This window comes from Scaptodrosophila lebanonensis, unplaced genomic scaffold (assembly GCF_003285725.1).
Source record: "Scaptodrosophila lebanonensis strain 11010-0011.00,11010-0021.00 unplaced genomic scaffold, SlebRS2 tig00000085-arrow-pilon, whole genome shotgun sequence".
Taxonomy (NCBI): Eukaryota; Metazoa; Arthropoda; class Insecta; order Diptera; family Drosophilidae; genus Scaptodrosophila; species Scaptodrosophila lebanonensis.
The window spans coordinates 3,405,051-3,429,764 of record NW_022060564.1 but is presented as its reverse complement, the minus strand read 5'-3'; the positions used below and the strand labels follow the sequence as shown (position 1 = coordinate 3,429,764).

At 35.5% G+C, this 24,714-nt stretch overlaps 1 protein-coding gene across 1 annotated transcript in view; it reads right to left on the bottom strand.

The window, feature by feature from the left end:
- Positions 1 to 24,714, bottom strand: part of LOC115626578 — a 93,588-nt gene that overhangs the window by 1,941 nt on the left and 66,933 nt on the right. Inside the window, exons 11-20 of the mRNA XM_030521959.1 lie at positions 22,915 to 23,074; positions 17,603 to 17,705; positions 15,266 to 15,377; positions 15,088 to 15,169; positions 13,867 to 14,008; positions 9,310 to 9,491; positions 7,061 to 7,248; positions 5,962 to 6,070; positions 5,175 to 5,399; positions 2,434 to 2,449 (exon numbers count right to left, since the gene is read on the bottom strand). Of these exons, the coding sequence (XP_030377819.1) occupies positions 2,434 to 2,449; positions 5,175 to 5,399; positions 5,962 to 6,070; positions 7,061 to 7,248; positions 9,310 to 9,491; positions 13,867 to 14,008; positions 15,088 to 15,169; positions 15,266 to 15,377; positions 17,603 to 17,705; positions 22,915 to 23,074 (1,319 nt within the window). The remainder of the gene's footprint in view (positions 1 to 2,433; positions 2,450 to 5,174; positions 5,400 to 5,961; positions 6,071 to 7,060; positions 7,249 to 9,309; positions 9,492 to 13,866; positions 14,009 to 15,087; positions 15,170 to 15,265; positions 15,378 to 17,602; positions 17,706 to 22,914; positions 23,075 to 24,714) is intronic.

Here is a 24,714-nt window from a genome sequence, read left to right as displayed (position 1 = left end):
GAAAAAGTTTGAAAAGAAGTGGACTTTTTGGTGAAGAATTTGGGGGAATAAAGAATACTCTACTAGCATAATTTCTTTTATAAATGAATCGAGGTAGTTTTTTTTTGGGAATCCGACTGCGAGAAGGTTGTGGCCATTGAAAATTTTGTTGTTTGTTAATTAATATTAATAATTATTATAAATATTTTTTAAACTTTGAAATACATATAAAAATATATACAAGTATATAAATAAAATAATTTGTATTTAAAACCTACAAGTGAACAAATTCTTTTTTTTTTTTTTTTTTTTTTTTTTTTTTGATTAAACGTGTTGCAGAAGTTTCTTAAAGTCGCTTTTCCTAAAATATATGTATTTTGAAAAATCGTATGTCCAGGCTATCTTTGCTCTCGAGTTAGCTAAGAAACCCGATTTAGAAGATGACGCGGCTTAATAACAATTGTTATTACCTATATAGAATTAAATATTAATCGCTGAAATTTTATCCAAGCTATGGAAGATAGTCAAAATATAGAGACAGAGTGGGTCAAATAAATATGAAAGAGTAAAATATATATATCCTATATAAAGAAGAACATAATAAGTTCAAAAGTTTTCAATAAAAAGAACTGAAAACCTACTTTTACAGAATCAATTAAATCTATATTTGACATATTTGCTTAAAATCTATTTGTGTTTGGAGAAATGTTTATTCCTATAAAGTTAAATGCATACTTAACGCTGATGATGTATAATAACATCGAAAATGACAATAAAAATGTAATCTCGCCCAGTTAATGATAAATCATTAAATATTTTTATTATTTAATTTTATAAAATCAAAAAAGATCAATGCAGTCATCTATTGTTTTGCAACTAACTAACTAACAATTTCAAACTAACTTTTTCACAATTTAAAAGTCCCTCTTTTACAATTTTTGTGGAAATTGAAAACACTTTAAAAGAGCTTGCGTAGCATTTTCTTCGCTCTATATTTGTTTTCTCCCTGAAGGACAAGATCTAGGTCTTTCAGCCTTTTTATCTTTCCTCCAAGAGCTGAAAAAGTTGAACAGCCAACCAACAGCTCTACATAAATGTATTTAATATCCAGGGATCGGCCCAGGCAGGCAAAACTTTTACTGGGTAGCGGGTGTGAAAATGGAATTGAAAGCCGAGAACATATGGTATACGAGTATGTTTCTCCCCCCTTTGTGCACACGAAATGAAATCCTAATTGAAATCGCTCGATGCAATTTGCACGGCGTCCATTGCCAATAGTTGGCGAATGGAACGAACCAACCGGATGGCCCATATCCATGTCCGTGTTCGTGGTGCGTTTATGGACGGCGGCAATATTTAAAATTATTTAATTAACGAATTGAGTTATGCACAGAGGGGCAGTGTGCAATAGGTTTGGCTGGAAGGCCTGTCTGCTGGTAATTTAAATGTAATTGAAATCTCTGCAAATCCCATTTGCCAAATGCACAGCCACATCCACATCCACATCGAAAGCTAAAGCCGATGCCGCGGCCAGACAGTCGCTGTTATCTGTTATCTGTGCAATGCGAAATGAAAATCCACCGTCGCGCCACTATTGTGGGGCTGGGTCAGTTATATTTTTAATACAGATTAGGGCAGTGGTTTTAAAACTATAATCGTAATTGTATGTATATTAGAACCTTATCGTAATGCAAATTTGCCATCTAAATAAAATATAGTTTCAAATTAAATGAATAACAAAATAAAACCTCTTGACTACAATTGGACTTCATTGAAATAGAGCCCGATGCAGAATCATAAATTCAAGAGGAGCTTAAACGTTTTATATAAATAAATGAAACTACATTTTAATTTAACTGCTTATGGAGGGCAATAAGTAAGCAAAGTTGCAAAATTCTATTCGCGCTTTAAAAAAATCAATTTTGAAGTTTAAAAAGTAATTAAAAACTGGGTCTAAATGGCGGCCATTTAAATGCTATTTTAAATTTATTTCTAATTACTTTTTTTAAATGAAGTTATTTTTTTATTTTACTTTGTTAATAATTTAATTTAGCTTGGTGTGTGTGGGGCGGTTCCCAGGTATAAGCAATGGTGGTGTTATTATAATAATCCGTTCGTTTTAGACTTTTTATCCTCTTTTATTTTATCCTCTTCCACCCGAAAAAAATTAGTTAATGAAGGTACTAAATGCTTGAACGTATACTATTTGTAATTATTATACTTTCTTTATTTCTACTCAACAAATAATTAGCGGTAGCCAGGGGTACATCTCTGATTCTCTTAAAACTACGATTGACCCATATCTTATATCCATCTCGAAACCATTGCCAAAAGGTTTAGGGAACAGCAACAAACAGGAATGGAGGCTTTTTCCCCGTTTTACTCGAGGAGTATTTATTTAACTGATTGTCTGTGTTTTTTAAAGTTAGAATGTAAATTTCCATATTGCATTACAGAAGCTGAGAAGTTGCTCATTAGACTAGCTTTTTGAGATCGTTAGACCCATTTACCTAAACTATTCTTTGTCATAGAGTTTAGGGAACAGCAACAAACAGGAATGGAGGCTTTTTCCCTGTTTTACTCGAGGAGTATTTATTTAATTGATTGTCTGTGTTTTTTAAAGTTATAATGTAAAATTCTACATTACAGAAGCAGAGGACCAGCTCATTAAAAATTTCCATGCACATGGCTGCAGAAATCTCTTTTCATTCAATTCTCAATTAATTCCATTCTCCACACAGACAGATTTGTCAACTCACATAATCACGCCCCACACATTATTGTGCACGCATTATAGGGCCGTCAGACAAACTGAACACTCAGTATGTATTTTTCCCATTTTATTGCTGCAGCAATGGCGGCATTTCCAATAAACCCGAAATGAATTGATTGATTATGCGCCGCGGCTGAAAATGATGTATGGCGTTTTAAAACTCTAACATATATTCCCAGATGCGCCAACACAGACACACACACAAACACACACACACACACACATACAAACATAAATTCCCTGTTCCTCTGCTGCACACCTTACGTTAAATTAATGACGTGGGGGACTACAGCAATGCCACAGGACGTGCCGGCAGCGACATCTGCTTGAGACTCTACAGCTTTGACAGTTTAAAAGCTTTTTTTTTTTTTATATACATACACGTACAGAACACTGCTCTGTGGAAATGGGACCGAGGTTGCAAAGACAAAAACATCTAGCTCTCGCAGCTAAGTGTTGCTCGTTGGCTTGATGGGTGGCTGAGATTTCTGAAAATGTTTGCTTAGGATTTTGTTTAGCTATTTGGCAATTTTCAAATTTGATTGCTTTCTAGTGTGTCGCACAGTACTCGTGTATTCGTGTAAAAAATTGGAACAGAGAATGAAGGAATTGCAGTGAAAAGTCGATAATACTGCCATTTTCCAACCTGGCGCAGTAAAGTGGAAAAAACTGTAAATAAATCAGATGCAAAGCCAAAGCAGCACTCATTGCAACCAACTGACCAGCTCACTGTGAAAAGCATTGACGATTCCTTTACACAAAAAGCAGCTTTTCCAAGCAATTGTGATTCTATAATATGAGCAGAGAATTTTGTTGGCATTTCAATTTCTGTTGGAATAGAGAAATACCTCAACAGACAATTCCTGTTCTCCATTAGCTAAGATGTGATAGCTTCTCTCATAGTGTTAGACTCTATCCATTTTTTTTTTTTTAATTTTTATTGTTTCTATTATTTCTATAGTTTATTGAATGGCAATGTATTTTTAATGAATTTTAACTTTTCTCCACACAATTTATTTCTTATTTTTTATGGTTAATAATATATTAATAAATTAATTTTATAGTTCTTAACTTTGACTTTAAGGAATAAAGTGAATGTAGAAGAAAATATGCACATTTTCGAACTAGAATAATAATAATAGATTATATTAATGAAAAATTATTTATGATTGCTATAAAGACATATTTGGCATATTTGAATTTTCCTTAACAATTCAAAAGGGAAGTAATTAAGTTTTTTCCTTCACAATTCAAAAGGGAAGTAATTAAGTTTTTTTTTTTCTAATATGCAACCAAAAGAGTGGAGCGCAAATGAAATTGTTATGTCACAATTAATTAAATTAGTAAAATGCGTAATATATTTGGCAATCAATTGTTGAATTTAGGATAGTGTAATCATAAAAGTTTGGCTATTTATATAATCTAATACAGATGAAGTAGTAGTTGCCTATCCAATAAACGACTTTCAACAAAAACTTTCTTTACGAATCAGGCAAGCATATTGGATGTATTAATCGTATTTCTTATTCTATTCCAATTCACAAGGAATCTTTTAGTTCCTTTTTTGTTTTATGTCCGCCCTTTTGCATAGAAAATTATTGTAAAAATAAAACTCTGAAAAGGAGTAATTTGAGGAAATGCCATTTTTGATGCTCAACTTCTTCTACTGCCAGGAATTGTATTCTTCGGATACAATAAATCATAACATAAGGCTAATAATAATAATATTTACGATGGGATGGTAAAATATTTAGCATTCGAATTTAGAATTTGTTGCGCTTAAGACATCCAAACTTTTATCTACTCATCTCTGAGAATTAGCCAAAGGCGTCTGATGACTTATCTATTATTGTATCAGATAGACACTGAACAAATTTGTCCCCAGTATAACATTCTAAACATTTTGAAGAGCATAAAAAAAATACGGAATCATTTAAATGGCATATAAGCAGAAATCTTCTTGTATTCTACGGTTTAAAGTGAGGAGAAAACATCTCGAAAAATATGAAATATGTCAATTTATAAAAGCTTCAGGTACACCTCATCACAAATGCCTCTTGTGAAGAGATAAAACCATTTAAAGATTATAAAACCAGCAATATTGCAGTGATCCATGGCTAGGCATAAAAGCTAGCAGATATTTCCAAAAACGGAGCTTGTGCGGGTAGACACACTTTTCGATTTTCGTAATGTACACATGAAAAGTATATTCTATTTTTCGCTTACAAAAAAAAAAAATAAGGCCAGCACAGTAACAGTGCATCGGTCGCCCGCTGCCTCAACAATTGGTTGCCTCCGGTGTGCGGGCAATTGGCGATGGGATACCTTAAGCATCCCACTGTGCAATGCCGCCACTTTCATTTGCTTAACACTTTGAGTATTTTTTATTTGTATTTTTTGCTGGGTTGCCTTTTAATTATACTCACATTGGCATTGGGCGACCACTTTGAGACGCCACCGGCTCCTGGCGCTGCTGCTGTGGAAGTGTTGGCTGCTGCTGCCGCAGCTGCCACAGCTGTCGAGGCGCTGCTGCTGCCCGCACTGCTGCTGCCGTTGCACACATTGGAGGCATTGCTGCCACTACCGGCTCCAACGCCTCCGGCGCTGCTGATGCCGCTGCCCGCGCTGCCGCCGCTACTGCCACCAACTGTTTGATTGAAATTTATTGATTGTCGTCGTTGGCCAAGTCACATGCGGGCCAATAGTGTGTGTGTGTGTGTGCGTGTATATGTGTATATCCGCATTTGTTATACATTTGGGTTTTGCGGATCCGGATGCGGATGCGGTTGCGTTTTAGATGCGGTTGTGTTGGATTTGAATTTGGTTTTGGTTTTGGTTTTTGTTTTGCACGTTAAAAATATTTACGATTAAAAGCAAATTGCATTTGTTGATTGGATTGAGTCGCATGTATTGGCGTTGGTTTGTTGTTGTTGGTGATGTTGTCGTCGTCGTCGTCGTTGTTGTTGTTGTTGTTGTTGTTATTGCCCAGTGCGCATTGTTCAGATTGATTGCCCCAGTCAGGGTCCAAGTTGATAGCGCGACACATGCAAGTAAATGGTCATAAAATTTGATTAAAGTTTAATGGTCAAAATGCAGCCACGTACTCCAACATCCAGCCAACGTAAAAAACTCACACATTCTCTCCTCACGCACACACACATACACACACACAAACACCATACACACTAACAGTTAATTTATGACCTTACCATATTGCGAGGGTATTACATCCGGATCACGTTCGTCTTCAACTAAATCTTCCGATGATTTGGTTTTTATGTCCGTGTGCTGCCAACGCGGCTTCTCCAGGTTCGCGTTCTGCAAGTGGCCATAACAATTTGTATTTACGTTAATGCTATTCATATACTGGTACTCTGCGATTACTTTATTTATGAATATGAACTCGAGCTACATCGAAACGAGCCACTCGAAGCAATTACGTATGAATCATGGCCTTGAGCAAACACAAACTAACAACATACTTTAATGATTAGTTTCTTAATTTAACAATATATTTACTTCTTTTCTATGTTTAATATAAGCATTGATTCCTTGCAAACAAAATATTACATTTAAGCACTCAGTTTTAGAAAATATTCTGAGACTACTAATTTATACATTTTATTACAGCAGCCTTTTTTGAATTAACTTTAATAACAATTACCAGAAACAAAACTACAATTTGGAAATTTGTCATCATTAATTTTTTCATTTTTTTATTCATCAAAAAATGATATTAAAATTATTCCAAAAATATAGTAGCGAGCAGAAACTTTTGCTTTCAACAAACAGCTGTTTTCTAGAATACTTTTCATTGGAGAAAGTTGAGAGAAGAGGTTTTTAATATGAACGAGAAAATTAAAAAAAAATATTAATATATTTTTATTTATCTAGGAAACGACTTTCGCAAATGGTTGTGGCCTATTTCCTACATGAAGGATTAATACATCTTCACATTTAACTCGAATAGTACCTTTTAATTAGAAATACCCAATTTTAGGCAAACTAGAAATAAGCTGTGTTTTTATTTTTTAAGAAATGTTGGAACAAGAGAAATTGGTCCGTTTTTAAAGGACATTTTGGTGTACACGAAGTAATTTCGACCTATCCAGAAAACTATTTTCGCGATGCTTGTGGTTCATTTCTTATATTTAACTCTAATATAACTTTTAAGCAAATAAGAAATTCTATTGGCGCTCATAACATTTGAAAAGCTTTGAACTCAGTTGGGAATTCATTTTAGAGAACTTATAGCAGCACAGCTGAAGAGTAAATCACCCTTTCGACCCATTCGATCTTCAAACTCACCTTAAAGACATCTCCCGACTGGGTGGCAACTCCGGCAGCTGTTGCCTTGGTGCCGTGCTGGCGATTGCGTCGCAAATTGTGCAAAAAGGTGACCACGAATATTCGTATCGCGATGGCCAGACCAATAATTATGATGGTCAACACACTGCCGACAATCACCGGCGAGAGGGTGAGTGTCACATCCTCGTCTGCTCGAATTGTTGTCGTCATCATCACGTTGTTGTTGTTGTTGTTGTCGTCGTCGTTGTAATGGCCATTGTTGTAATTACAGGTTGACAATCGGCGGTCATAAATCATAAAATACGAGGCGGCCAAACAGATTTAGATAGATTGCATAGCCAGTTGGCATTGTTGTTGGCCATATATTACACACACACACACATACACACACACACATACACATGTATGTATTTATGTGAATCGACATACATCAAGTTGATCGTAGTGGTGCATTATATTTAGCGTTCAGTTTGGTTGAGTAAGTAATCGATTTCCATAACATAACGTGGGCGATATTTTGGCGTCAACAGCAAACAGATTTGGTTTTATTTTTGTCCAAATGTTGGTGTTAATGACATGAAAAATAGGAATTAAAGAGAATATATGAATTAATACAAGTAGATGTAAATGTTTTACGGCATTGCAATAGATTTGAAACAAATAATATAACAGCTCAATCAAATAATTTGAAAGGCAGGGAGATTATCAGCCAAAGTTGTATTGTCTAGAGTATCAGATAACTATGTTTTTTGCACTCTCTTATACTCTTCCCCTGATAAGTGTAAAGGCGTATTGATTATATAAGTGAGAAATACTTTCTTATACAAAACTAGATGCTATATATTTTAATGTAGGCCACAGACAAGGATAAGAATTGAATAACAGAAACGGTTTATATAAAATTACCAACAACAAATCAGTTACAAATATTATTGCAATTCTTTAGATATTCTTCTTGTTCTTTAACTCCATTCTTTAGATAGCAGAGGCCTTTGCCTAAAGAAACTCTCTCTATAGTTTTAAAAGTCTCTCTATATACAATTCTGGTGAAATCTTTGGTCACACATTTCCACTCCGTTGTTATCCTTACATAATCCAATTAGCTATTAATTTTAATGAAATTTTTCCCTTCTTCATTCTTGTTTTAATTAAATTGTCGTCTTTATACATTTGTTTTGGTCTTCAGCCATATTTGAGGCTGTGAATCGGGACATAGCTGGCCGGATGGAGAATCAAACTCCCCCTCATACTATATATTGCAATATTTATTTATTCTCCATTTAATATTCCGCAAAGAAACCGTACATAAGTCTGTTCTTCCTCGAAAAAGAATCAAGGTGCGGATGTTAGCCTGTTAGAGTTTTTCTTTAGAGATTTCTTATAGCTATATGGTTATCGTATCTTCGTGCCTATATTTCAGCTGAACTTCTCAATTTTATTATAATTTTTCAAAACTAAATTTGATTTGAACAAACTTCTTCCATTTCTTTAAACTTGGTGTGCCTTTGAGGCGACAAACAAACTTTCCGCGCTGGCAAAGTTTTACTTTCGATTAAACTGAAAGGCGAGAAGCTGCATCGCCTGGATAACAAATTTCTCTTTACGCTTTGTACTTAATATAATTACAAGACTTCATAATTCAAATGCATGGCGAAACAGTTTGATCAATGAGTTGCCAGCACCGCACCCTGAGATATTTACGAACTGCCTACCATACGGCACACGATTCGCACGTCAAAAAGTAACTTTACACATATTTTAAGTTGTCAGAGAGTAGGGCAGGGAAGGGTGTAGGGTGGAAGGGGAGACTCTGCTTATGCATAAGCACCGACAGCATGTAAGGCATGATTGTGGTGCATGTCAGTTGTCACAGCAGGCAACAGTTGCTAGGTAATGGTGGAGAGCGGCTGGCTATAGGCAAGAATCTGCTCGGGTATATACTTGTATACTATATGCGTACATGGAATCACAGCATGTGGAACTTATTGCTCCCCTCTCCCAACAAACACACACATTCATACTTGTGTATCCATCCATTGAAGCATTCAACCATCCATCCAGGTGTCCGTCCATTCATCCAACACAACTTCCTACATGAGCGCATGTCAAAGACAGCAAGCAGCGATCAATCAATCAAGTATGCAACAATCGTACCCTTACCCGAGACCCCTCCCCTCCCCTCCCCTCCCCTACCCACCATGCTACTATATAGCATTCATTAATGTTACGCCAGATGTCGTCCAACTCACCTGTCTTGTAAGCTGTTGAGCCAATTATGAAGTCTGGCACCAGATACGCCGCACTTCGTCCCTTCTGATTAAACGAGTATATGCGCAATTTGAGCGAATTGTTCTCCTGCGTCATCATTGAGGTCAGCGTGTCCAGATTTTCCAACGAAAATAGAGCCTCCTCTGCATTGGACAGATTGAATCTGTAAGGAAGGAAAGTTCGATATTCAGTTTATTGCTTAAATACTTGAACTGTATATTTTTTATGATGATTAGAATGGTCTTTCAGAATTCATCACAGACAGCGCCGCAGAGTTAGGAAATTAAAATTAAAGATTTACTTAAATTATTTAAAAGGGTGCATGTTTTGGAGCGTAATAAAAACCCTCCTTTCATGCGAATATACTCTTTGAATTACTCTGAATATAACCAATTTTTTATTTAAAAATTATATTACGTTTGATGATGATAACTATTGTTGATTAGAATGGTCTTGCTATATTCCCGATTCATCACAGATAGCGCCAACGAGTTAAGAAAATAAAATTAAAGATTAGCTTAAACTAGTTTAAAAAAAGTGTAAGTTTTTAGCGTAAGAAAAAATCTCCTTTCATGCGAATATACTCTTTGAATTGCTCTGAATATAAAAAAATTAGAAATTAAATTAAATTTAAAATTACATTACATTTGAACTGTATATTTATTTATGATGACTATTGTTTCTATTTCCCGATTCAGTGAAGAAAATAAAATTAAAGATTTGCACAAACTATTTCAAAAAAAAGGGCAAGTTTTGGGGCATAAAAAAAAACATCTTCTTTCATTCGAATTTACTCTTTGAATTAATCTGAAAATGTACACCAAATATATTTTCTTTTATTTAAAGTTTGCATTACATTTGACATTCGACATTTTCGACTGATTTTATTAACAAAATAAATAGCAAACTATACTCGTATATAGATAGCTCTGCACAAACTTCAATTATGTGCCAAGACGGAGATAAAAATGCACGATTACCCATCGAACCACATCCACGTCAGAGTATTGTATTAAATCAGAAATGGAAATCAATGGCATTAAGCCTTTAATCATGTGCAATCAAACGGCAACGGAACGTTGTCCGCAAGCGGCCGGAGGCGTCCGAGCCAAAAATCAAAAAGCAAACATCAACCGGAGACCAAGGACCAAAAATATTTTGGCAGCTTACGCCATTTTTACGGTCTTAGTCGGAGAAATGAAGGAACCGGAGCCAAAGCCGGGCTATCCGCTCTGGCATGTTGGCCGCCTGCTTGCGTTTTGATTTCTGGCCGCTCCAATCATGACCTCAATTTGAATTTGATGCCTTTGCCGCCAAGCTGCGGCTTGTCTGCTCAACGCCTCCAACCTCCACCGCCATCGCCGCCTCCTTCTTGAAATATTAGGGCAACCGGTGTCTATATAAATTTTGCATTATTTCAGCTGCTCTTCGCCTTTCTGGCATTTTTACAAACATTTTTACATTGATGACGACGTTTGTTGCGTTCTTCGCCCCGTTTTTTTTTTTATTGAAAGGCAGGACCGCAAATATCTTTTGGCTTTCGAATGAGGGTTGTTCATGTAGATGGTTTCTTTCTTTTTTTTTTATTTGTATTACGATTACGCATTTATTGTTCTTGTTGCTTTGTGCGCCCCATTGTTTCTTGACAATCATTGGATGCTGGGACCCCACCACACTCACACACACATCGGAGAAGAAACCCACATTGTTTTAATAAGTTAGATATATTTCAGATATTTCTGACACAAATTTATACAGAGCCATAATATTATGTGTGCATATGAATACGTTAAGAATTTGCCAGGCTTTGGGATATTCTCCAATGTTCATTATCTTATCATATTTGGGGCATAAAAATTGATTGTTCTGTGCATATACGAGTGTGTTTGATCCAAAGGGTTGCCTAATATTTTTTTATTTGAGCCAAAGCGGAAGTATAGTATTTGCTATTCTTTTCAGTCAACAGCAATATATGTATTGGAAATTATGTAAAGGAGCGGCAAAAACTATTGATAAATACTAACGTTTTTGCTTTGAAGTAACCAATGGGGACCATATCCAAAAAATAATATATTAGGGCTAAGAGTTTTGTACAGATGGGAGAAGCAGAGAACAGAATATAACGAAAGCTATTGCTACTTGAATAATTCATTTTCTGCAAATCCATAACAGTTTTGTTCTTCAAAGAAAATTTCTCTGGAGTAATTGTGGAATGAAGCTGCACCGAATTTTAATAAAATTGTCGGCCTCATAACAATAATAACTGATTTATCGCATTGGTGTTGAAATTTCACCATTAATATAAATAATTAATAATTCTTTCCAAATGCTGGTAGTCCAAGGAAACGAAAATAAGAAATAAGTTGTTTCACAAACTGCTTTTCCTAATCCAACAAAAGGCAATTCAACTAAAATCATAGTACTTAGAACAAACAACTTATAAAATATAACTTATTACATTTCCATTGTCTTCATTCTATACTATAACTAATTAAATCGAAATGCAAAGCACAACCTAGAACACTCTTAAGCTCAGCATAGATTAAAATAAAGCTGTAATTATTATATGATGTCACAAGCTTAAGGCAATGCAGCCATAGTCTGCTTGTAATTTAACATTAGACTTAATTGACAATTGCTTGATAAGACATACGCGAAAATCACTTCAAGGCTGGGCTTGGAGATAATCAATATAAAGAACCCCAGAACTAAGGCTTCTTTGCTCAGCTTCTTATTCAAATAAAAACAACTTGAACTTGCTTTTAAGATTAAAACAACGACAGCTTCTTCAACAGGCTGTTCATGTGGCTGCTTCGTACGAACAGCTTTTAATTATTTTAACAAAGAGAAAAAGGTAGTAGCTACCCATATAATATTCACATTATATCAGCGGGACTATTTTTTCGAGAAATGCATAAAGAACTAGGCATAACCGTAGATCCATAAATGTGTTGAGCACTTTCTGTTTTTTACTTTTGCTCCTCCTCCCTCCCCACCCACTCTTCAATGGAACAACTAATGCATAACACAAATGCCTATCAAAGAACACGCCCCGAAAGTGACATTAACAACGCTGTCTAAATGCCCCAAAATGCTTTGCCTAAAAGAGCATGTTTCACACCTAATTACACATACATGTATGTGTAAGCCACACACACATACACACACACACATTGAACTTTGGGTATCTCTATGCCTGAGCAAACACTTGATATAAATTTCAAGCAGCTGCAGACATCAAAGAGAACTCATACATACATACATAAATATTTCTATGTATGTATATATGTATGGAGAGCCTGCCTTCCTGTGAAGGCTCAGTTGTTGTGCAAAACTATTTATTGAATAAAATTCTGCTGGTATGCGTAAGCAAGGTGTCAAAGACACGCCGGGAATGTGTGTTCGCACTCGCATGTGTTTGTGAGAATATTAAATTTAATGCAGATATGCATACACACACATACGTGTATACATATACATACATACTTGGACATATGTAAATATGTACGTGTATGTACTGAGTGGAAAATATGATATAAACGACAAGGCATTTGGCTTGACATATGCTCGGGTCTGGGTCAGCGTATGCGAGTAAGCGGCTTAAAAGCAAACGCTACGTAATAACACAGTAAGCCAATGAGCACATGGGTCTGACCGGCTCTGGACAACAGTGACAAAAATTGTAGCTTATTATAAATTTAGGCAACAAATTGATTCATTTTTCGCATCAAGAATTTCCAGAATGCTTCACTAATTTAGACAAAGTATTATCATAAAATTGTAGTACATAGGTCTGATCTTATCTTAGTATAAATCTAATTTGCTTTTATTCATAATAAATAATACGTACAAAAAAATGGTTAAGGAATTTTATTTCTAATAAGAAGAGCAATACATCGATCTGATTAGACCCAAGACGGATATCGCAAATTTTTAATCGTTTCCTTATTATAGAATATCTTTATTTTATTTTAAAATATTATATTATAATATAAATCAAAGTTTTCTATATGTATCGACAGCACTAATTGTTGATTTACTTAATAAATAAATAAATAAATTATGGATGTTAAAAACTTAATCTGCAAAAACAATATATACTGAAGGATATATAAATGAAAATAAAACATAAACAAAGCAAGCAATCTTTTTCAAGCTGCAACAACAGCCTTATACTTGATATACTTTTTTATTTAGATGCGATCCTATTACATAATATCGCTTAATGTTTTCAATTTGTATTATATTAAGTCTGCATTAATATTTTAGTTGCGTAATAAATTCTTACAAAAGAACAATATATTTAATATATTTAAACATATTCCCCACTACTGTAAGCATTTATTTATCTTTGTTCATTTAAATAGATATTTATTCATTAGTCATTATTCTAAATTGTTTGCATTCCATTGAGTCTGTATGTTGGAATGCGGCTAATTTCGTTGTGGTTGCTTGTTTTTCGCAGTGTAGCTCTATTCTCCTTGTCTCTGATTCTGACGCTGTCGTGTGACTCGTGTGTAGTTGATTAATATGCTTACCTGGTGATTCCGGTGCGTGTTGAAAACATTTCGAGCACAAATATTTGCGGGAGTCCGCCATCATAGCCGGGTATGCATTGGATGTCAGCACTGAGCTCCGTACGGTTGAAGACGGTACAGTTGTTGACAGCGTTCGGCAGAGCTATGGTCGCATGTGTCCAGTTCGGTTTCACACACATATTCAGTTATATGTATTGAAGGATTTGGTGAGCGCGTGTGTGGGTGTGGCAGGACGAGAAGAAGAGAAACGTACACAATGTAAAAGTTTGTATTAAATTAAGCATACGCGCTAAGGTCTCTTTCCCGCCACCCGCCATCCGCCCCCCAGCGGGCCAAAAAGTCCAAGCCCATTCAAGCCGCTTGTGTGGTGTGTTTGCGTGCGGCATTAACATGTTAAGGTCAAATTGCACGTAACGAGGCAAGCGCACCAAACAGATATATACTCACAAATCTACATTTATGCCACAATCGGACAAATTAAATAAGATTCGGACACAAAACAGAGGATCAATTTGCAAAAATTAAATCAACTATCTCTAGTTTCAAAAAGCAATCTTAAGAGTCTGTATAGTAAGTCTGTAATTAATTTCGATTTATTAATTTTTATTATTTAAGGAATCTACATTTATGTCACAAAATTAAATTGCCAAAAATTAAATCACCTATCACCCATCTATAGCTTCCAAAAACGTTCATAAAAATCAATAATTACTATAATTTCAGTTTCTTAATTACTATTATTCGTGAAATGGATTGATTCGGGCTAGAATTACGCGTTTTCGAAAGATATTTTTTTATCAAAGAGTCGTTTATCTAAAAAATTTATCTTCTGACTGAATATTTGTTAAATTAATTTTTTCTTTTTCACTAAAAGTGGTAAGAATTATGATAAAGGAACTTGAGTTTTGAATGATTTGAGTATTTTATAAAAAACTGTTTTATTTTGTTTAAAAAATATGGTAAAAATCTGATAAACCCATTTATTATATGGCTAAAAAATATTTATTTATTTGAGAATCTGAAATCAGATGAATCCTAAACGAAAACAATTCAAATGTGAAAATGTTTGCACGAAACAAACAAAAAAAGATTACAATTTGTCGCATCTAGTATGACCCAAGCTTATTCATTATTCAGATTCGGATAGACAAATAGTTGATAGACATGCTGAGCATGCCCCATGGTGTAATCGAACCCAAAGCACAAAAGTGTGCTGCTTACCTGCCAGAACCACTTGAAAGAGACACGGCTGCTGTTGTGTGCCCACCTCATTGGCTGCCCAGCAGGACAGCGTGCCATAATCCTGTGAATACACGAAAAATATGCACATGTATATGTATTATTTAAGCCCAACTGCCAACTAGCAGCTTCTGTTGCTTAATTGCGACTGAGCTTTTACCTGATCTGTGACCGGCGTGTACTTTAAAATACTGCGGCTGCCATTCACGCTGAAACGCTCGCTGCCCACGTCCAGAGTTTCGCCCGAGTTGTTGAATTTCCAGCGAAATGTTCTGCAAAACCATACATACATGTACATATTCATATAGCTCTCTTTATTTGTGTGTGTGTGTCTGCTTGTAGCGTTGACATTTTGACGTTGATTTTGAGTCGAGGCGCGCGTCACAGCGGCAGGTGAGACACAACATGTTTGCCAAGTTTTACATTTTTAAAATAGCTCGTTAAAATATTAAAGGTTAAATCCGCGCAAACTCTCTCACACACACCCACACATACACGCTTAATTATAGCCGACATATACAGTTGGCTGCACAGCAGTTAATCAATAAAACAACAACTTCAAACGCACAAACACAAAAACCAAAAAGAAGGAAACAAGCGTTGAAAAAGTTAAATCAATAAATTTCCCTTTGCATGCAGCTGTTTCGGTTGAAATTTAAATTTAAATTGAAATAAGAACAATGTGTTGGCAACCTTTAGGCGTGCTTTTGTTGATCGTTGTTGCTGTTGCTGCTATTATTGTTGTTGTTGTTGTTGTTGTTGTTGTTGTCACACACACTTAAATGCTGATAAATTAACTGGCAGCCCCAAAAAGTATGCAGCATCTTTTTAATGTTCGCGCCCCAGCAATTTACAGGACGAGGCAGCTGCGACGCCTCGCATATTTTAGCCTGCTGCTAATGATTAATTATTTTAGCATAAAGCGTCAGCTCAGCACAGGACAACGCACCAAAAAGAAAAAGAATGAAATTATATATATATAAAAAAAAAAAAAATACGGCTGTATACTTGTACACAACATTTTCAACGAAATGTTGCAAAAAGCAGCACAGACAACTAAAGACGAACCGCAGAACGTGGCAACCAACTTAAAGCTCATTAAAAAAACATTAAAGTGGTCACTGTGTAGCAAGTGATTTCAAAGGCGACACAATTTGCGGCTCTGCCCACTGCAGCTGTTGTGGGAAATGAAGCGTCTGCTTCCCCAAAAATTTCAGCAAGCGAAACATTTGAAATAAATTAAAATTAAATATTTCACCAGCACAACATTAAAGCTTTTTAAAGTGAGAAACAGACAATCTGTCACTTAAGCTGCTGAATTTTGTTGGTGATTATAGTAAACACAAGACTTTTCTCTCTATTTGATGTGATTGTGGTATCCATATTCCGCAAAGTAAATCAACTATGTACATACTGTGTGTAAACCTTTTACGGACTTTGCAACTCGAATTTTATTTTATTACACTCGCTATAAAAATTAAATCCCGAAAGTATTGTTATATTATGGCATTGTATATAAATCGCAAATACTGCATTTGGTTTTAAGCTTAAAGTAGCAAAATTAAGTTTCCCTCAATTAAGACTGTGCCAACAGAAAGCTGCACAATTTTTAGCCACGTTTGTAATTGTTTAAAGATCCTTTTCTCAATCATTAAAAATCAATGTCCGGCTTTTTCTATTTATTTGCTTTTTTTCTTCTATGTTAATTAGAGCTTAAAAAGTATTTGTTCAATGGCCACAATTATCAATTTCTTATTTTTAAAACCACCTTTTTCGGTTTGCACAAACAAATTAAATTTTAAAAATATTTACATTTAAGACTTGTAAGCTTTTTAAAAATGTCAATTCAATAATTAGCACAAAGTATATTATTAATAAATGCATTTACTGTCAAAACAGTAAAAAGCTTTTACGTATAGTATATAAAAAAAAATCACAAAGAAAATCTAAAGCCCAATGGTATTTTCTCTCACTTGCTTTGACGATTTCCTTTGAAAGTGGAATTCGCACGACTTTCAATGCTTTTATCGATAAAAGGAATATACACACATTCTACAATTTCCTCTTAAATTTGAACATCAATTTGTCCCGAGCAATCTTGCTTCCCCAGAATGTATACAAAATGAGTGTCAGGATATGTTAAAAGCACGTTTTTTTCTTGTATTTTTGCATGCATGCGGCTTAACAGAAAATCAAAACCTAAAATATTGTTAAATTTTGCACATTTCCTTTGAATAAACAGCATTTTCCGTTACGCACCAAAGCCCACACCAATACCCAAGCGAAAATGCCACACATACCCTCACATACAATTACAGTCATTTGTCAATTTTGCAAACTTCCATTCAACAGGAAACAGGAAGTAATTGCCTACAACGGCAACAACGTCAACAGCAGCAGCAGCAGCAGAAATAACAACAAGTAGGCAGCAGCCCTGCTGATGGTTTGTTTGCCCACTTCCCCTTCCTCCTTTTCTTTATTTTACTCGCACACTCACCTGGGCGGCGGATCCGCTTGTATCTCGCACACTACCTCAACTGTCTCATCCTTGGAGGCTCCAATTAGTATAACGCGATCCGTATGCTTGCAAACGGGCGTATCTGTAAGAATGAATAAAATGATGATGAAGAAGGAGAAGAAGAGTAGCGGAAAATACATATAAGCGTGAATGTTGTGAAAATCGTTGAAAAATTGCGGAAGTCTGTTGCTTGTATTTATGCGAGTAGGGCGGCAACGCACCAGAGAAAAACGCACAAAAGTGATTTAGACAGGCCGCACAGTGGGCTTAAGTACGCCCAATGTGTTAATTAACTAATTAAATTGGCTGTGCAAATAATTGAGGGTTGGCCACATCCATAAGATTCAATTTAAAATAATTGCATATTCTTATTTCTGGCTATAAATAAGTATGGCTGCTAACGAGCTGTTTAATTCCATTTTAAATGCCATATCAGCTAATCATTGGAAAGAGCAACCCATACTTGATGTGTAAGACCATTCTAGTTACATAATCAGCAACTTTAAATTGCATAACATTAACTGCTAACATAATCTAAGAATTAACTCATAATGTTATCAAGATCCTGCTAACACAAGCTGTCTGGCACGGCACCATTACCAACCGATCAGAAGTTATCCAAGCTTATCAAGCTTTTTGGCGTTGGAGTGACGTTATTAGCAGTGGCAGTAACATAATGAGCCACTTTAACATAAGAAATAACATAACATAACATAAGCTTATGAAAATAATAACATAATCTATAATGTAACTGATTCATGTCAATCAGTCACTTTAGCATAAGAAATAACATATCATATTAACATGTGTATTTGATAACATCTATGACGTGAATGATTATGTTATCAGCTTTAAGCTTTTTTGCGACGACACCACCACCAATAGAGGCAATATCATCCCAGCTTATTTGGCTTTTTAGAGTTCGAGTAACGTTGTTAGGAACTTCTAAAACTTCTTCTAAAGTCAGCTACCCTTTATCTAATGTTAAATGATTATGAAGAGGAATATTAAAAAGAAGCTACATTTTCTAATACGCAAAAAGGCAATACATGTTATTTTTTGTAGTTCAGAAAGCCCATTGATATAATTTATCAGTATAAAGTAAAATTTGTTTAATTAAAAACTAAAACTTCGAAATAAAATAAATTTGTTTACTCTTAATTAACATTTAAGCATCATTTAAACATAGCCTATTTAATTAAATTGTTTATATTCCTGTCTGTATTCTTCTAGTCCCTAATTGTTAGGCATTTTTTTTATTTTTAATTATTTTTGGAAACATCGACGCAATTGAAAAAGAAATTCTGACTTAATAGTGAAGCAAAAAAAAATATACTACATATAATTAAATTCTACTAATTTACGGCATGACTTAATGTTTTTCTTGCCATTCATCCCACTGTAGAGCACCTTTGCCGTTGAGTAGCTGTCGTGGCTCCTCCACATTGGAGTGCCGCAGTCATCAGTCAGTGGCAGAGACGCCGCCAACTCAAGGCACGGCACATGTCAACGTCGACGTCCATGTTGACGTCGGCGTCGACGGTGCAGCAGTTAGTCAGTGTCAAGGTAAAAAGCAAAGCCAGCCAGGCCAACCAACATGTCGAGTGGTGCCTGTATGTATGTGTGCTACGAGTGTGTGTGTGCCGCCTCCTTTGTTTACTTGAAATTAATTAATGTGGCAACATGATTTAGTACTTCCAGGTAAATAAGGCGTTCATAAATGTTAAAGGATTATTAGCTGACAACTTGGCAGCGGGCGCGCCTGCCACACACACCCACACACACACCCACACACGCTCACACACACATATGTACAAGTACCCACTTACACACACATGTGTCTGTGTTGCCTGTCAACAAGGCGTATGCGTAATTTCCTGACATACTTCCATTGCTAAACGATGCCAAACAAACGTTTAATTTGTGATGAAATGTTTATCTTAAAAATTCCCAAAAAGCGTAATTAATTAGCCAAAGCTGAAAGCAAGAACAACAAAATCAACTTGGCAGCAACAATTGTTGATGTGTTGCCCAAAACAGGGGGCAAAAGTTTGCTTATTTAAATTTTAAGCATTTCCCATTGTTTTTGTTTGGTTTACGGCTTAAGGCCTTGGCAGTTGTCGACAGCTAATTAGGCGTCAGTTCGGAACATACAAAAAACACAAAAACTTTCCAAAACGCGTAGGCCCCTTAAATCTGGCTAACTTTTCATATGCTTCAAGCACAATTTTTAATGTATTTTCAAACAATATTAATGATTACTCCTCCATGATTGTCTGCTGACGACTACACCACGACAAAATATCTCAAATTTCACTAATTGAGAAATTATAGATACTGGCTACGTGTTCTATTTATTTTTTATTTTTTTATTTTTATGTTGCTATTTTAATTTTAAATTAAAATCTTAAAACTAACAATTAACAATTAAGCTTGGCCAAATGAATTCCTAATTAATTATAAAAAACATTCTACAAGCAGGCGAACATTTTTTATAGACTTTGTTGCCTCATTTTTATTAATTCTTTAAGCGCCTCCATGTTGTGTTTAATTTCAATTCTATTTCAATTCCCCTTAAGAGGCCAGATAGAAATGGATCTTAGTCTGGTTGGACGTCTAAGAACAACGATTTTTCTGATATGATTTAATAATTCAACTTTTGTATTTTAAAATAGGTGTATTATAGATCAGTAAGGGTTTTAAAACTTTTCAATTTGAGAAATGCGTACAAACACAAATATACTTAGCTTTGGCAAATTAAAGCTTTTACTTTTAATAAGCCCGTTTAAAATTACAAATGGATATAGTTTATTTAATTTTTTTAATAGTTTTAAGTGTTCAACATAACGATTATGTGTAAATCGAAAGCTATGTACTATATGTCGAAAATAAAGCTCTTACATGTGCGTTGAAAAGACATTGAAGTATATGGAGAATGCTTTCAAACTATTTAAAAGCAAAGTTCAAAGTTTCGAAAGCCACCAAGCCAAGTAGTGTTTAGACCAAGTTAAGTAACATACATATATATATGTATATATGAGTGGCAGAGAACTGTATGTAATAAGCAATTACATTTTTGCAATAAAATGGAAAGTCTGACGAAAAGTTGTAGGCTGCTAGACAACAGTCAAGAAAGGAGAGGAGAGCCTCCTTCTCTCACACACACACACGCACACACACACAAACACAAGTAAGTATGCAACGGGCGACGCACTCGCACTCCATTTAATTTATGACCCAGAGCTATGCGCTGTCAAGTTGAAGTACTCGGCAATTTGTACAGCTCAGAATGGCGGCTGGCGCTACATGTGTATCACTCAAAACCAGATAGAAGCGAGTGCAGCATCAGCAGCAGCAACAACAACAACAAAACGAGCGTGCTCATTATGAGTACGATGATGATCATCATCTTCATCAGCGGAGGCAACTGTCAAATTGCTTAAATTCCGGCACAGCTGCAGCTGCTCAGTGCGGGAGGAGAAGTGAAGCTGAAGCAGGAGCTGGAGCTGGAGCAAGGACTTTGTAAGATGGCGGCAAAAGTTGGCAGCGTTTCGCGGGCTGTTAAATTGAAGCATAATTCCGCAGCTGCAACAACGACCAGCAATGAAATATGATGCAACGCGTGTGTGGCATGCATATGAAAAAAAATAATAATAATAGTAATACTCGTATGTGTGTGTGTGTGCCACTGGATTTGCAGCTCTCGGCAATGTGGCAATGTGGCGGAGCCAACGAGCGAGGGGAAAGAGAGAAAAAATGTTGTATTTATGCAAAAAGCGGAATGAAAAATATTTTCACAGCCTTGACTTGGCAAGTCGAAGTAGAAGCAGAAGAAGGAACATCAACAGCAGCAGCAGCAGTTGTTGGCTCTGCAAAATGGCCAGCAACGACATGTCAACAGGAAGTATGCTCCACAATCGAATACCCTGCATTCAACCAACTGGCAGCTGAACTTAGCCTATAATATATTAACTTATAATAAATTATTTAAGATTCTTTCGGATTTGACTTTCTAACTTTGTTATTTATCGCATAATTAAATTTATTATCAAACAGCCAGGATTCAAAGTTATCATAAAATTTAATAATTGTCCAATATAGGACACAATTTAAAACATGTTAAAAACATAACAAGATAGGCAATTTTTTTTATATTTTTGTGGCTCAATTAAGATTGTCATTTAATACGTATTTAATAATATTTCAAGTACTACAACTGAATTATTGATCTTAGAATAATTTTGATCGAATTAAGGCAAACTACAATTTGATAATTTAGATGTGGACATCCCTAAGACTTCAAAATTATGTGATATATGTAGGAAATCTGCCACAGCTACTTATGTACATATGTTAACAGCAAACTAATATAACCGTACACCCTTTGGCTATATAGGGTATGAAAAACATGCAATACATCAAATGATACGAAGCTCTGCAAAAACAGCAACATCTGCAATGAAAGGGTGTGCCGGGGAGAGGGGAAAATTATGACAACGACGATGACGGCTGCAACAGAGCGCCTCACTTTATGATAAGAAAACAGACAGACTGAGAGATGGGAACAGACAGACGTACAGGACGAGCGCCGGATTCAGATGCATTCAAACAAAGTGATGCTGTTTTGCAAATTTGTGCTCAGCATGCCAGCTAAATACGCTCCGACATGAGAAAGACAGAGGAATAGAAAAAATATATACGATATCTAATAGATGTGATGAGCCCAACTTAAAGTCAACTGAGAAACTTTAAGGCTTATGTTGTCTACTGAAAAGTCCATAAGAAGACAATTGGGGAATTGTTTTAATAAATGAAGGAATAAATAAGAGAATAAGAGACACTACTAACACAGTAAATATTGTAGATATATTTAAGAAAAACTATAAATAATAAGTGAGACCTTAAAAGTCGCGCTAAACGCTATTCTACAAATAAAATTTTGCTGCAAGAAACTTTCTTATAGCAGCTGTACAACAATTTATATAAAGCTTCAGATAAATATGATATCTTTATAAGCTAAAAGGAAGGATTATAGAATAGTGAGGCTGTATATCATGTTTATGGATCAATATTTATCGGTGTTCAAACGGATGACGAGAAGAACATGTCTTTAAGGACTTTATTCGACTTATATGTTTATTTTTAACATCCAGTCCACAATTTCTTCTTCTGAGTGTTACAGACATACACATTAAAAACAATATATCCTCACATAATACAAATAATTGATTTGAGCGCATTCTTCAGTAACTACTTAAATATATCTAAGGCATTTAAGAAAGTCAACTCACATTTGACACGTAGTGGCAATTGATTGCTCACAGTCTCGCCCTCGTCATTAATCGCACTGCATGCATAGTTGCCTGCATAGTGTTTCGTTATCTTCTGCAGCACCAAACTCTGATTTGATCGGATCACTCGCGCCGAGGTGTTATGCTCCAGATGTATGCCCTGCAAAGAAAATGAAGCAACCGCGAATTAGCGATCGATGCGCTTCAAGACTTACGCACGATTTAAATTTCAATTTACCAAAAGCTGTAAAGCGTTTGCCAAGCGCCACACAAGTGAACTCGTTCCCACACATACTACTGCTATAGGGAAACAAAAACACACACACACACACACACTCACACAAGCACACTATTTCAGCCAAAATGACTGCAGAACAATCAGGCCAGCAAGCCAGCGAACGGCAGCAGAGTCTGTCGTGAGGACTGTGGCACCACTCGAGCGTCAGGCAAAATCAATGCCACAAATCCCAAAACTATTTGGCCAAACGTCGCACTTGCAGTTCTTCTTGTTGTTGTTGTTGTTGCAGTTGCAGTTGCAGTCTCAGTCTCCGGTGCTGGTATTGCGGGCGCGTTGCGATTCAATTCGGTGCGAATTGAAATGAGCAAAGAGAAATGAGCAGAGCAAAGCAGCTTAGAGGTGGCAGCGTGACTCAACATCGTTATTTAATTCAGCTACAAGTCTCTACTTCTCACAGATACCCCCTGACGAATGGAAATAACAATTTTTTAAGACACGGTACTACTGTTCCTATCCTTTCAAACTTATCGGCTTTGTCCAGAAAAAGGACAAAAAGCTTCAAATTAAAGTTGAGAAAAATAATTTAATTTACTATGGAATATAGTAAATTTAGCTATTTGTTTTTTGAAGTGTGTGCATATTAATATTGAAATTGTATTAACATCGAATTGAATTGAATTGAATTGAACATACTTTAATAACAGAGTTTTAAACTTCGTTTTGAATATTATTCATATTAAAATCACTAATTGAATATATTTTTAGTAAAATTTACGATGTTTTTAATTGATTTGAATATGGAACATTACATTTAATATGAAAATATTCATCTGTACTGTGCAACATTTTTATCAGTGTGTTTGATCAATTAAAAAACAAGACCGATTGAAAGACGGTCGTAGTTTTGCGTAAACTTAACAATAAAATATATTTAGATGGCTAGCAGAAATCGCTTTTCCACCAGAACATTGCAAAATTATAAAAAAGAAGATTTTCTGAGCCAACATATTCTTCAGATTTGGTTCGTATTAAATATTATCTACTCCTCCAACTAAATGAAAAGCCTTGCATGAACACAACAGTTTGTCAAATGCTTTCAATCTAAAAATAAATACTGCCTTAAAATAAGTAAATTATTCGCTTCCATTTTGGTGGAAAAGAATGCTGAATTTCTGTACATTCAAGTATGTAGACCATACTCCTTTAAGACAGTTTTGTATCCGATTTTTATACCCTAAATATTTGCCTCTACCTCAGCTTTGTCAAATGGCACAGTCATTTACCTTAGACTATATCTCCTGACTATACCTTAACAACCAGTAGCTAAACAGATATATATCTCTGCTTGTCTCAACATTATAATAAATGCGCTTAATTTTGTAAAGATAGCAACTCTTAAGTGTCGTACTCCTCTCTAGATTGGGGAATGCAGTGAATGCTCAACTCACATGCAATATGCCATGTTATTGACACTTAAACAGAAATGTGGGGAACGAGTAGCAGGAAGGCAGGAAGGTAGACAGATGATGGGGCCGTTGGCTTGCCGTTCACTTCCAGCTGAC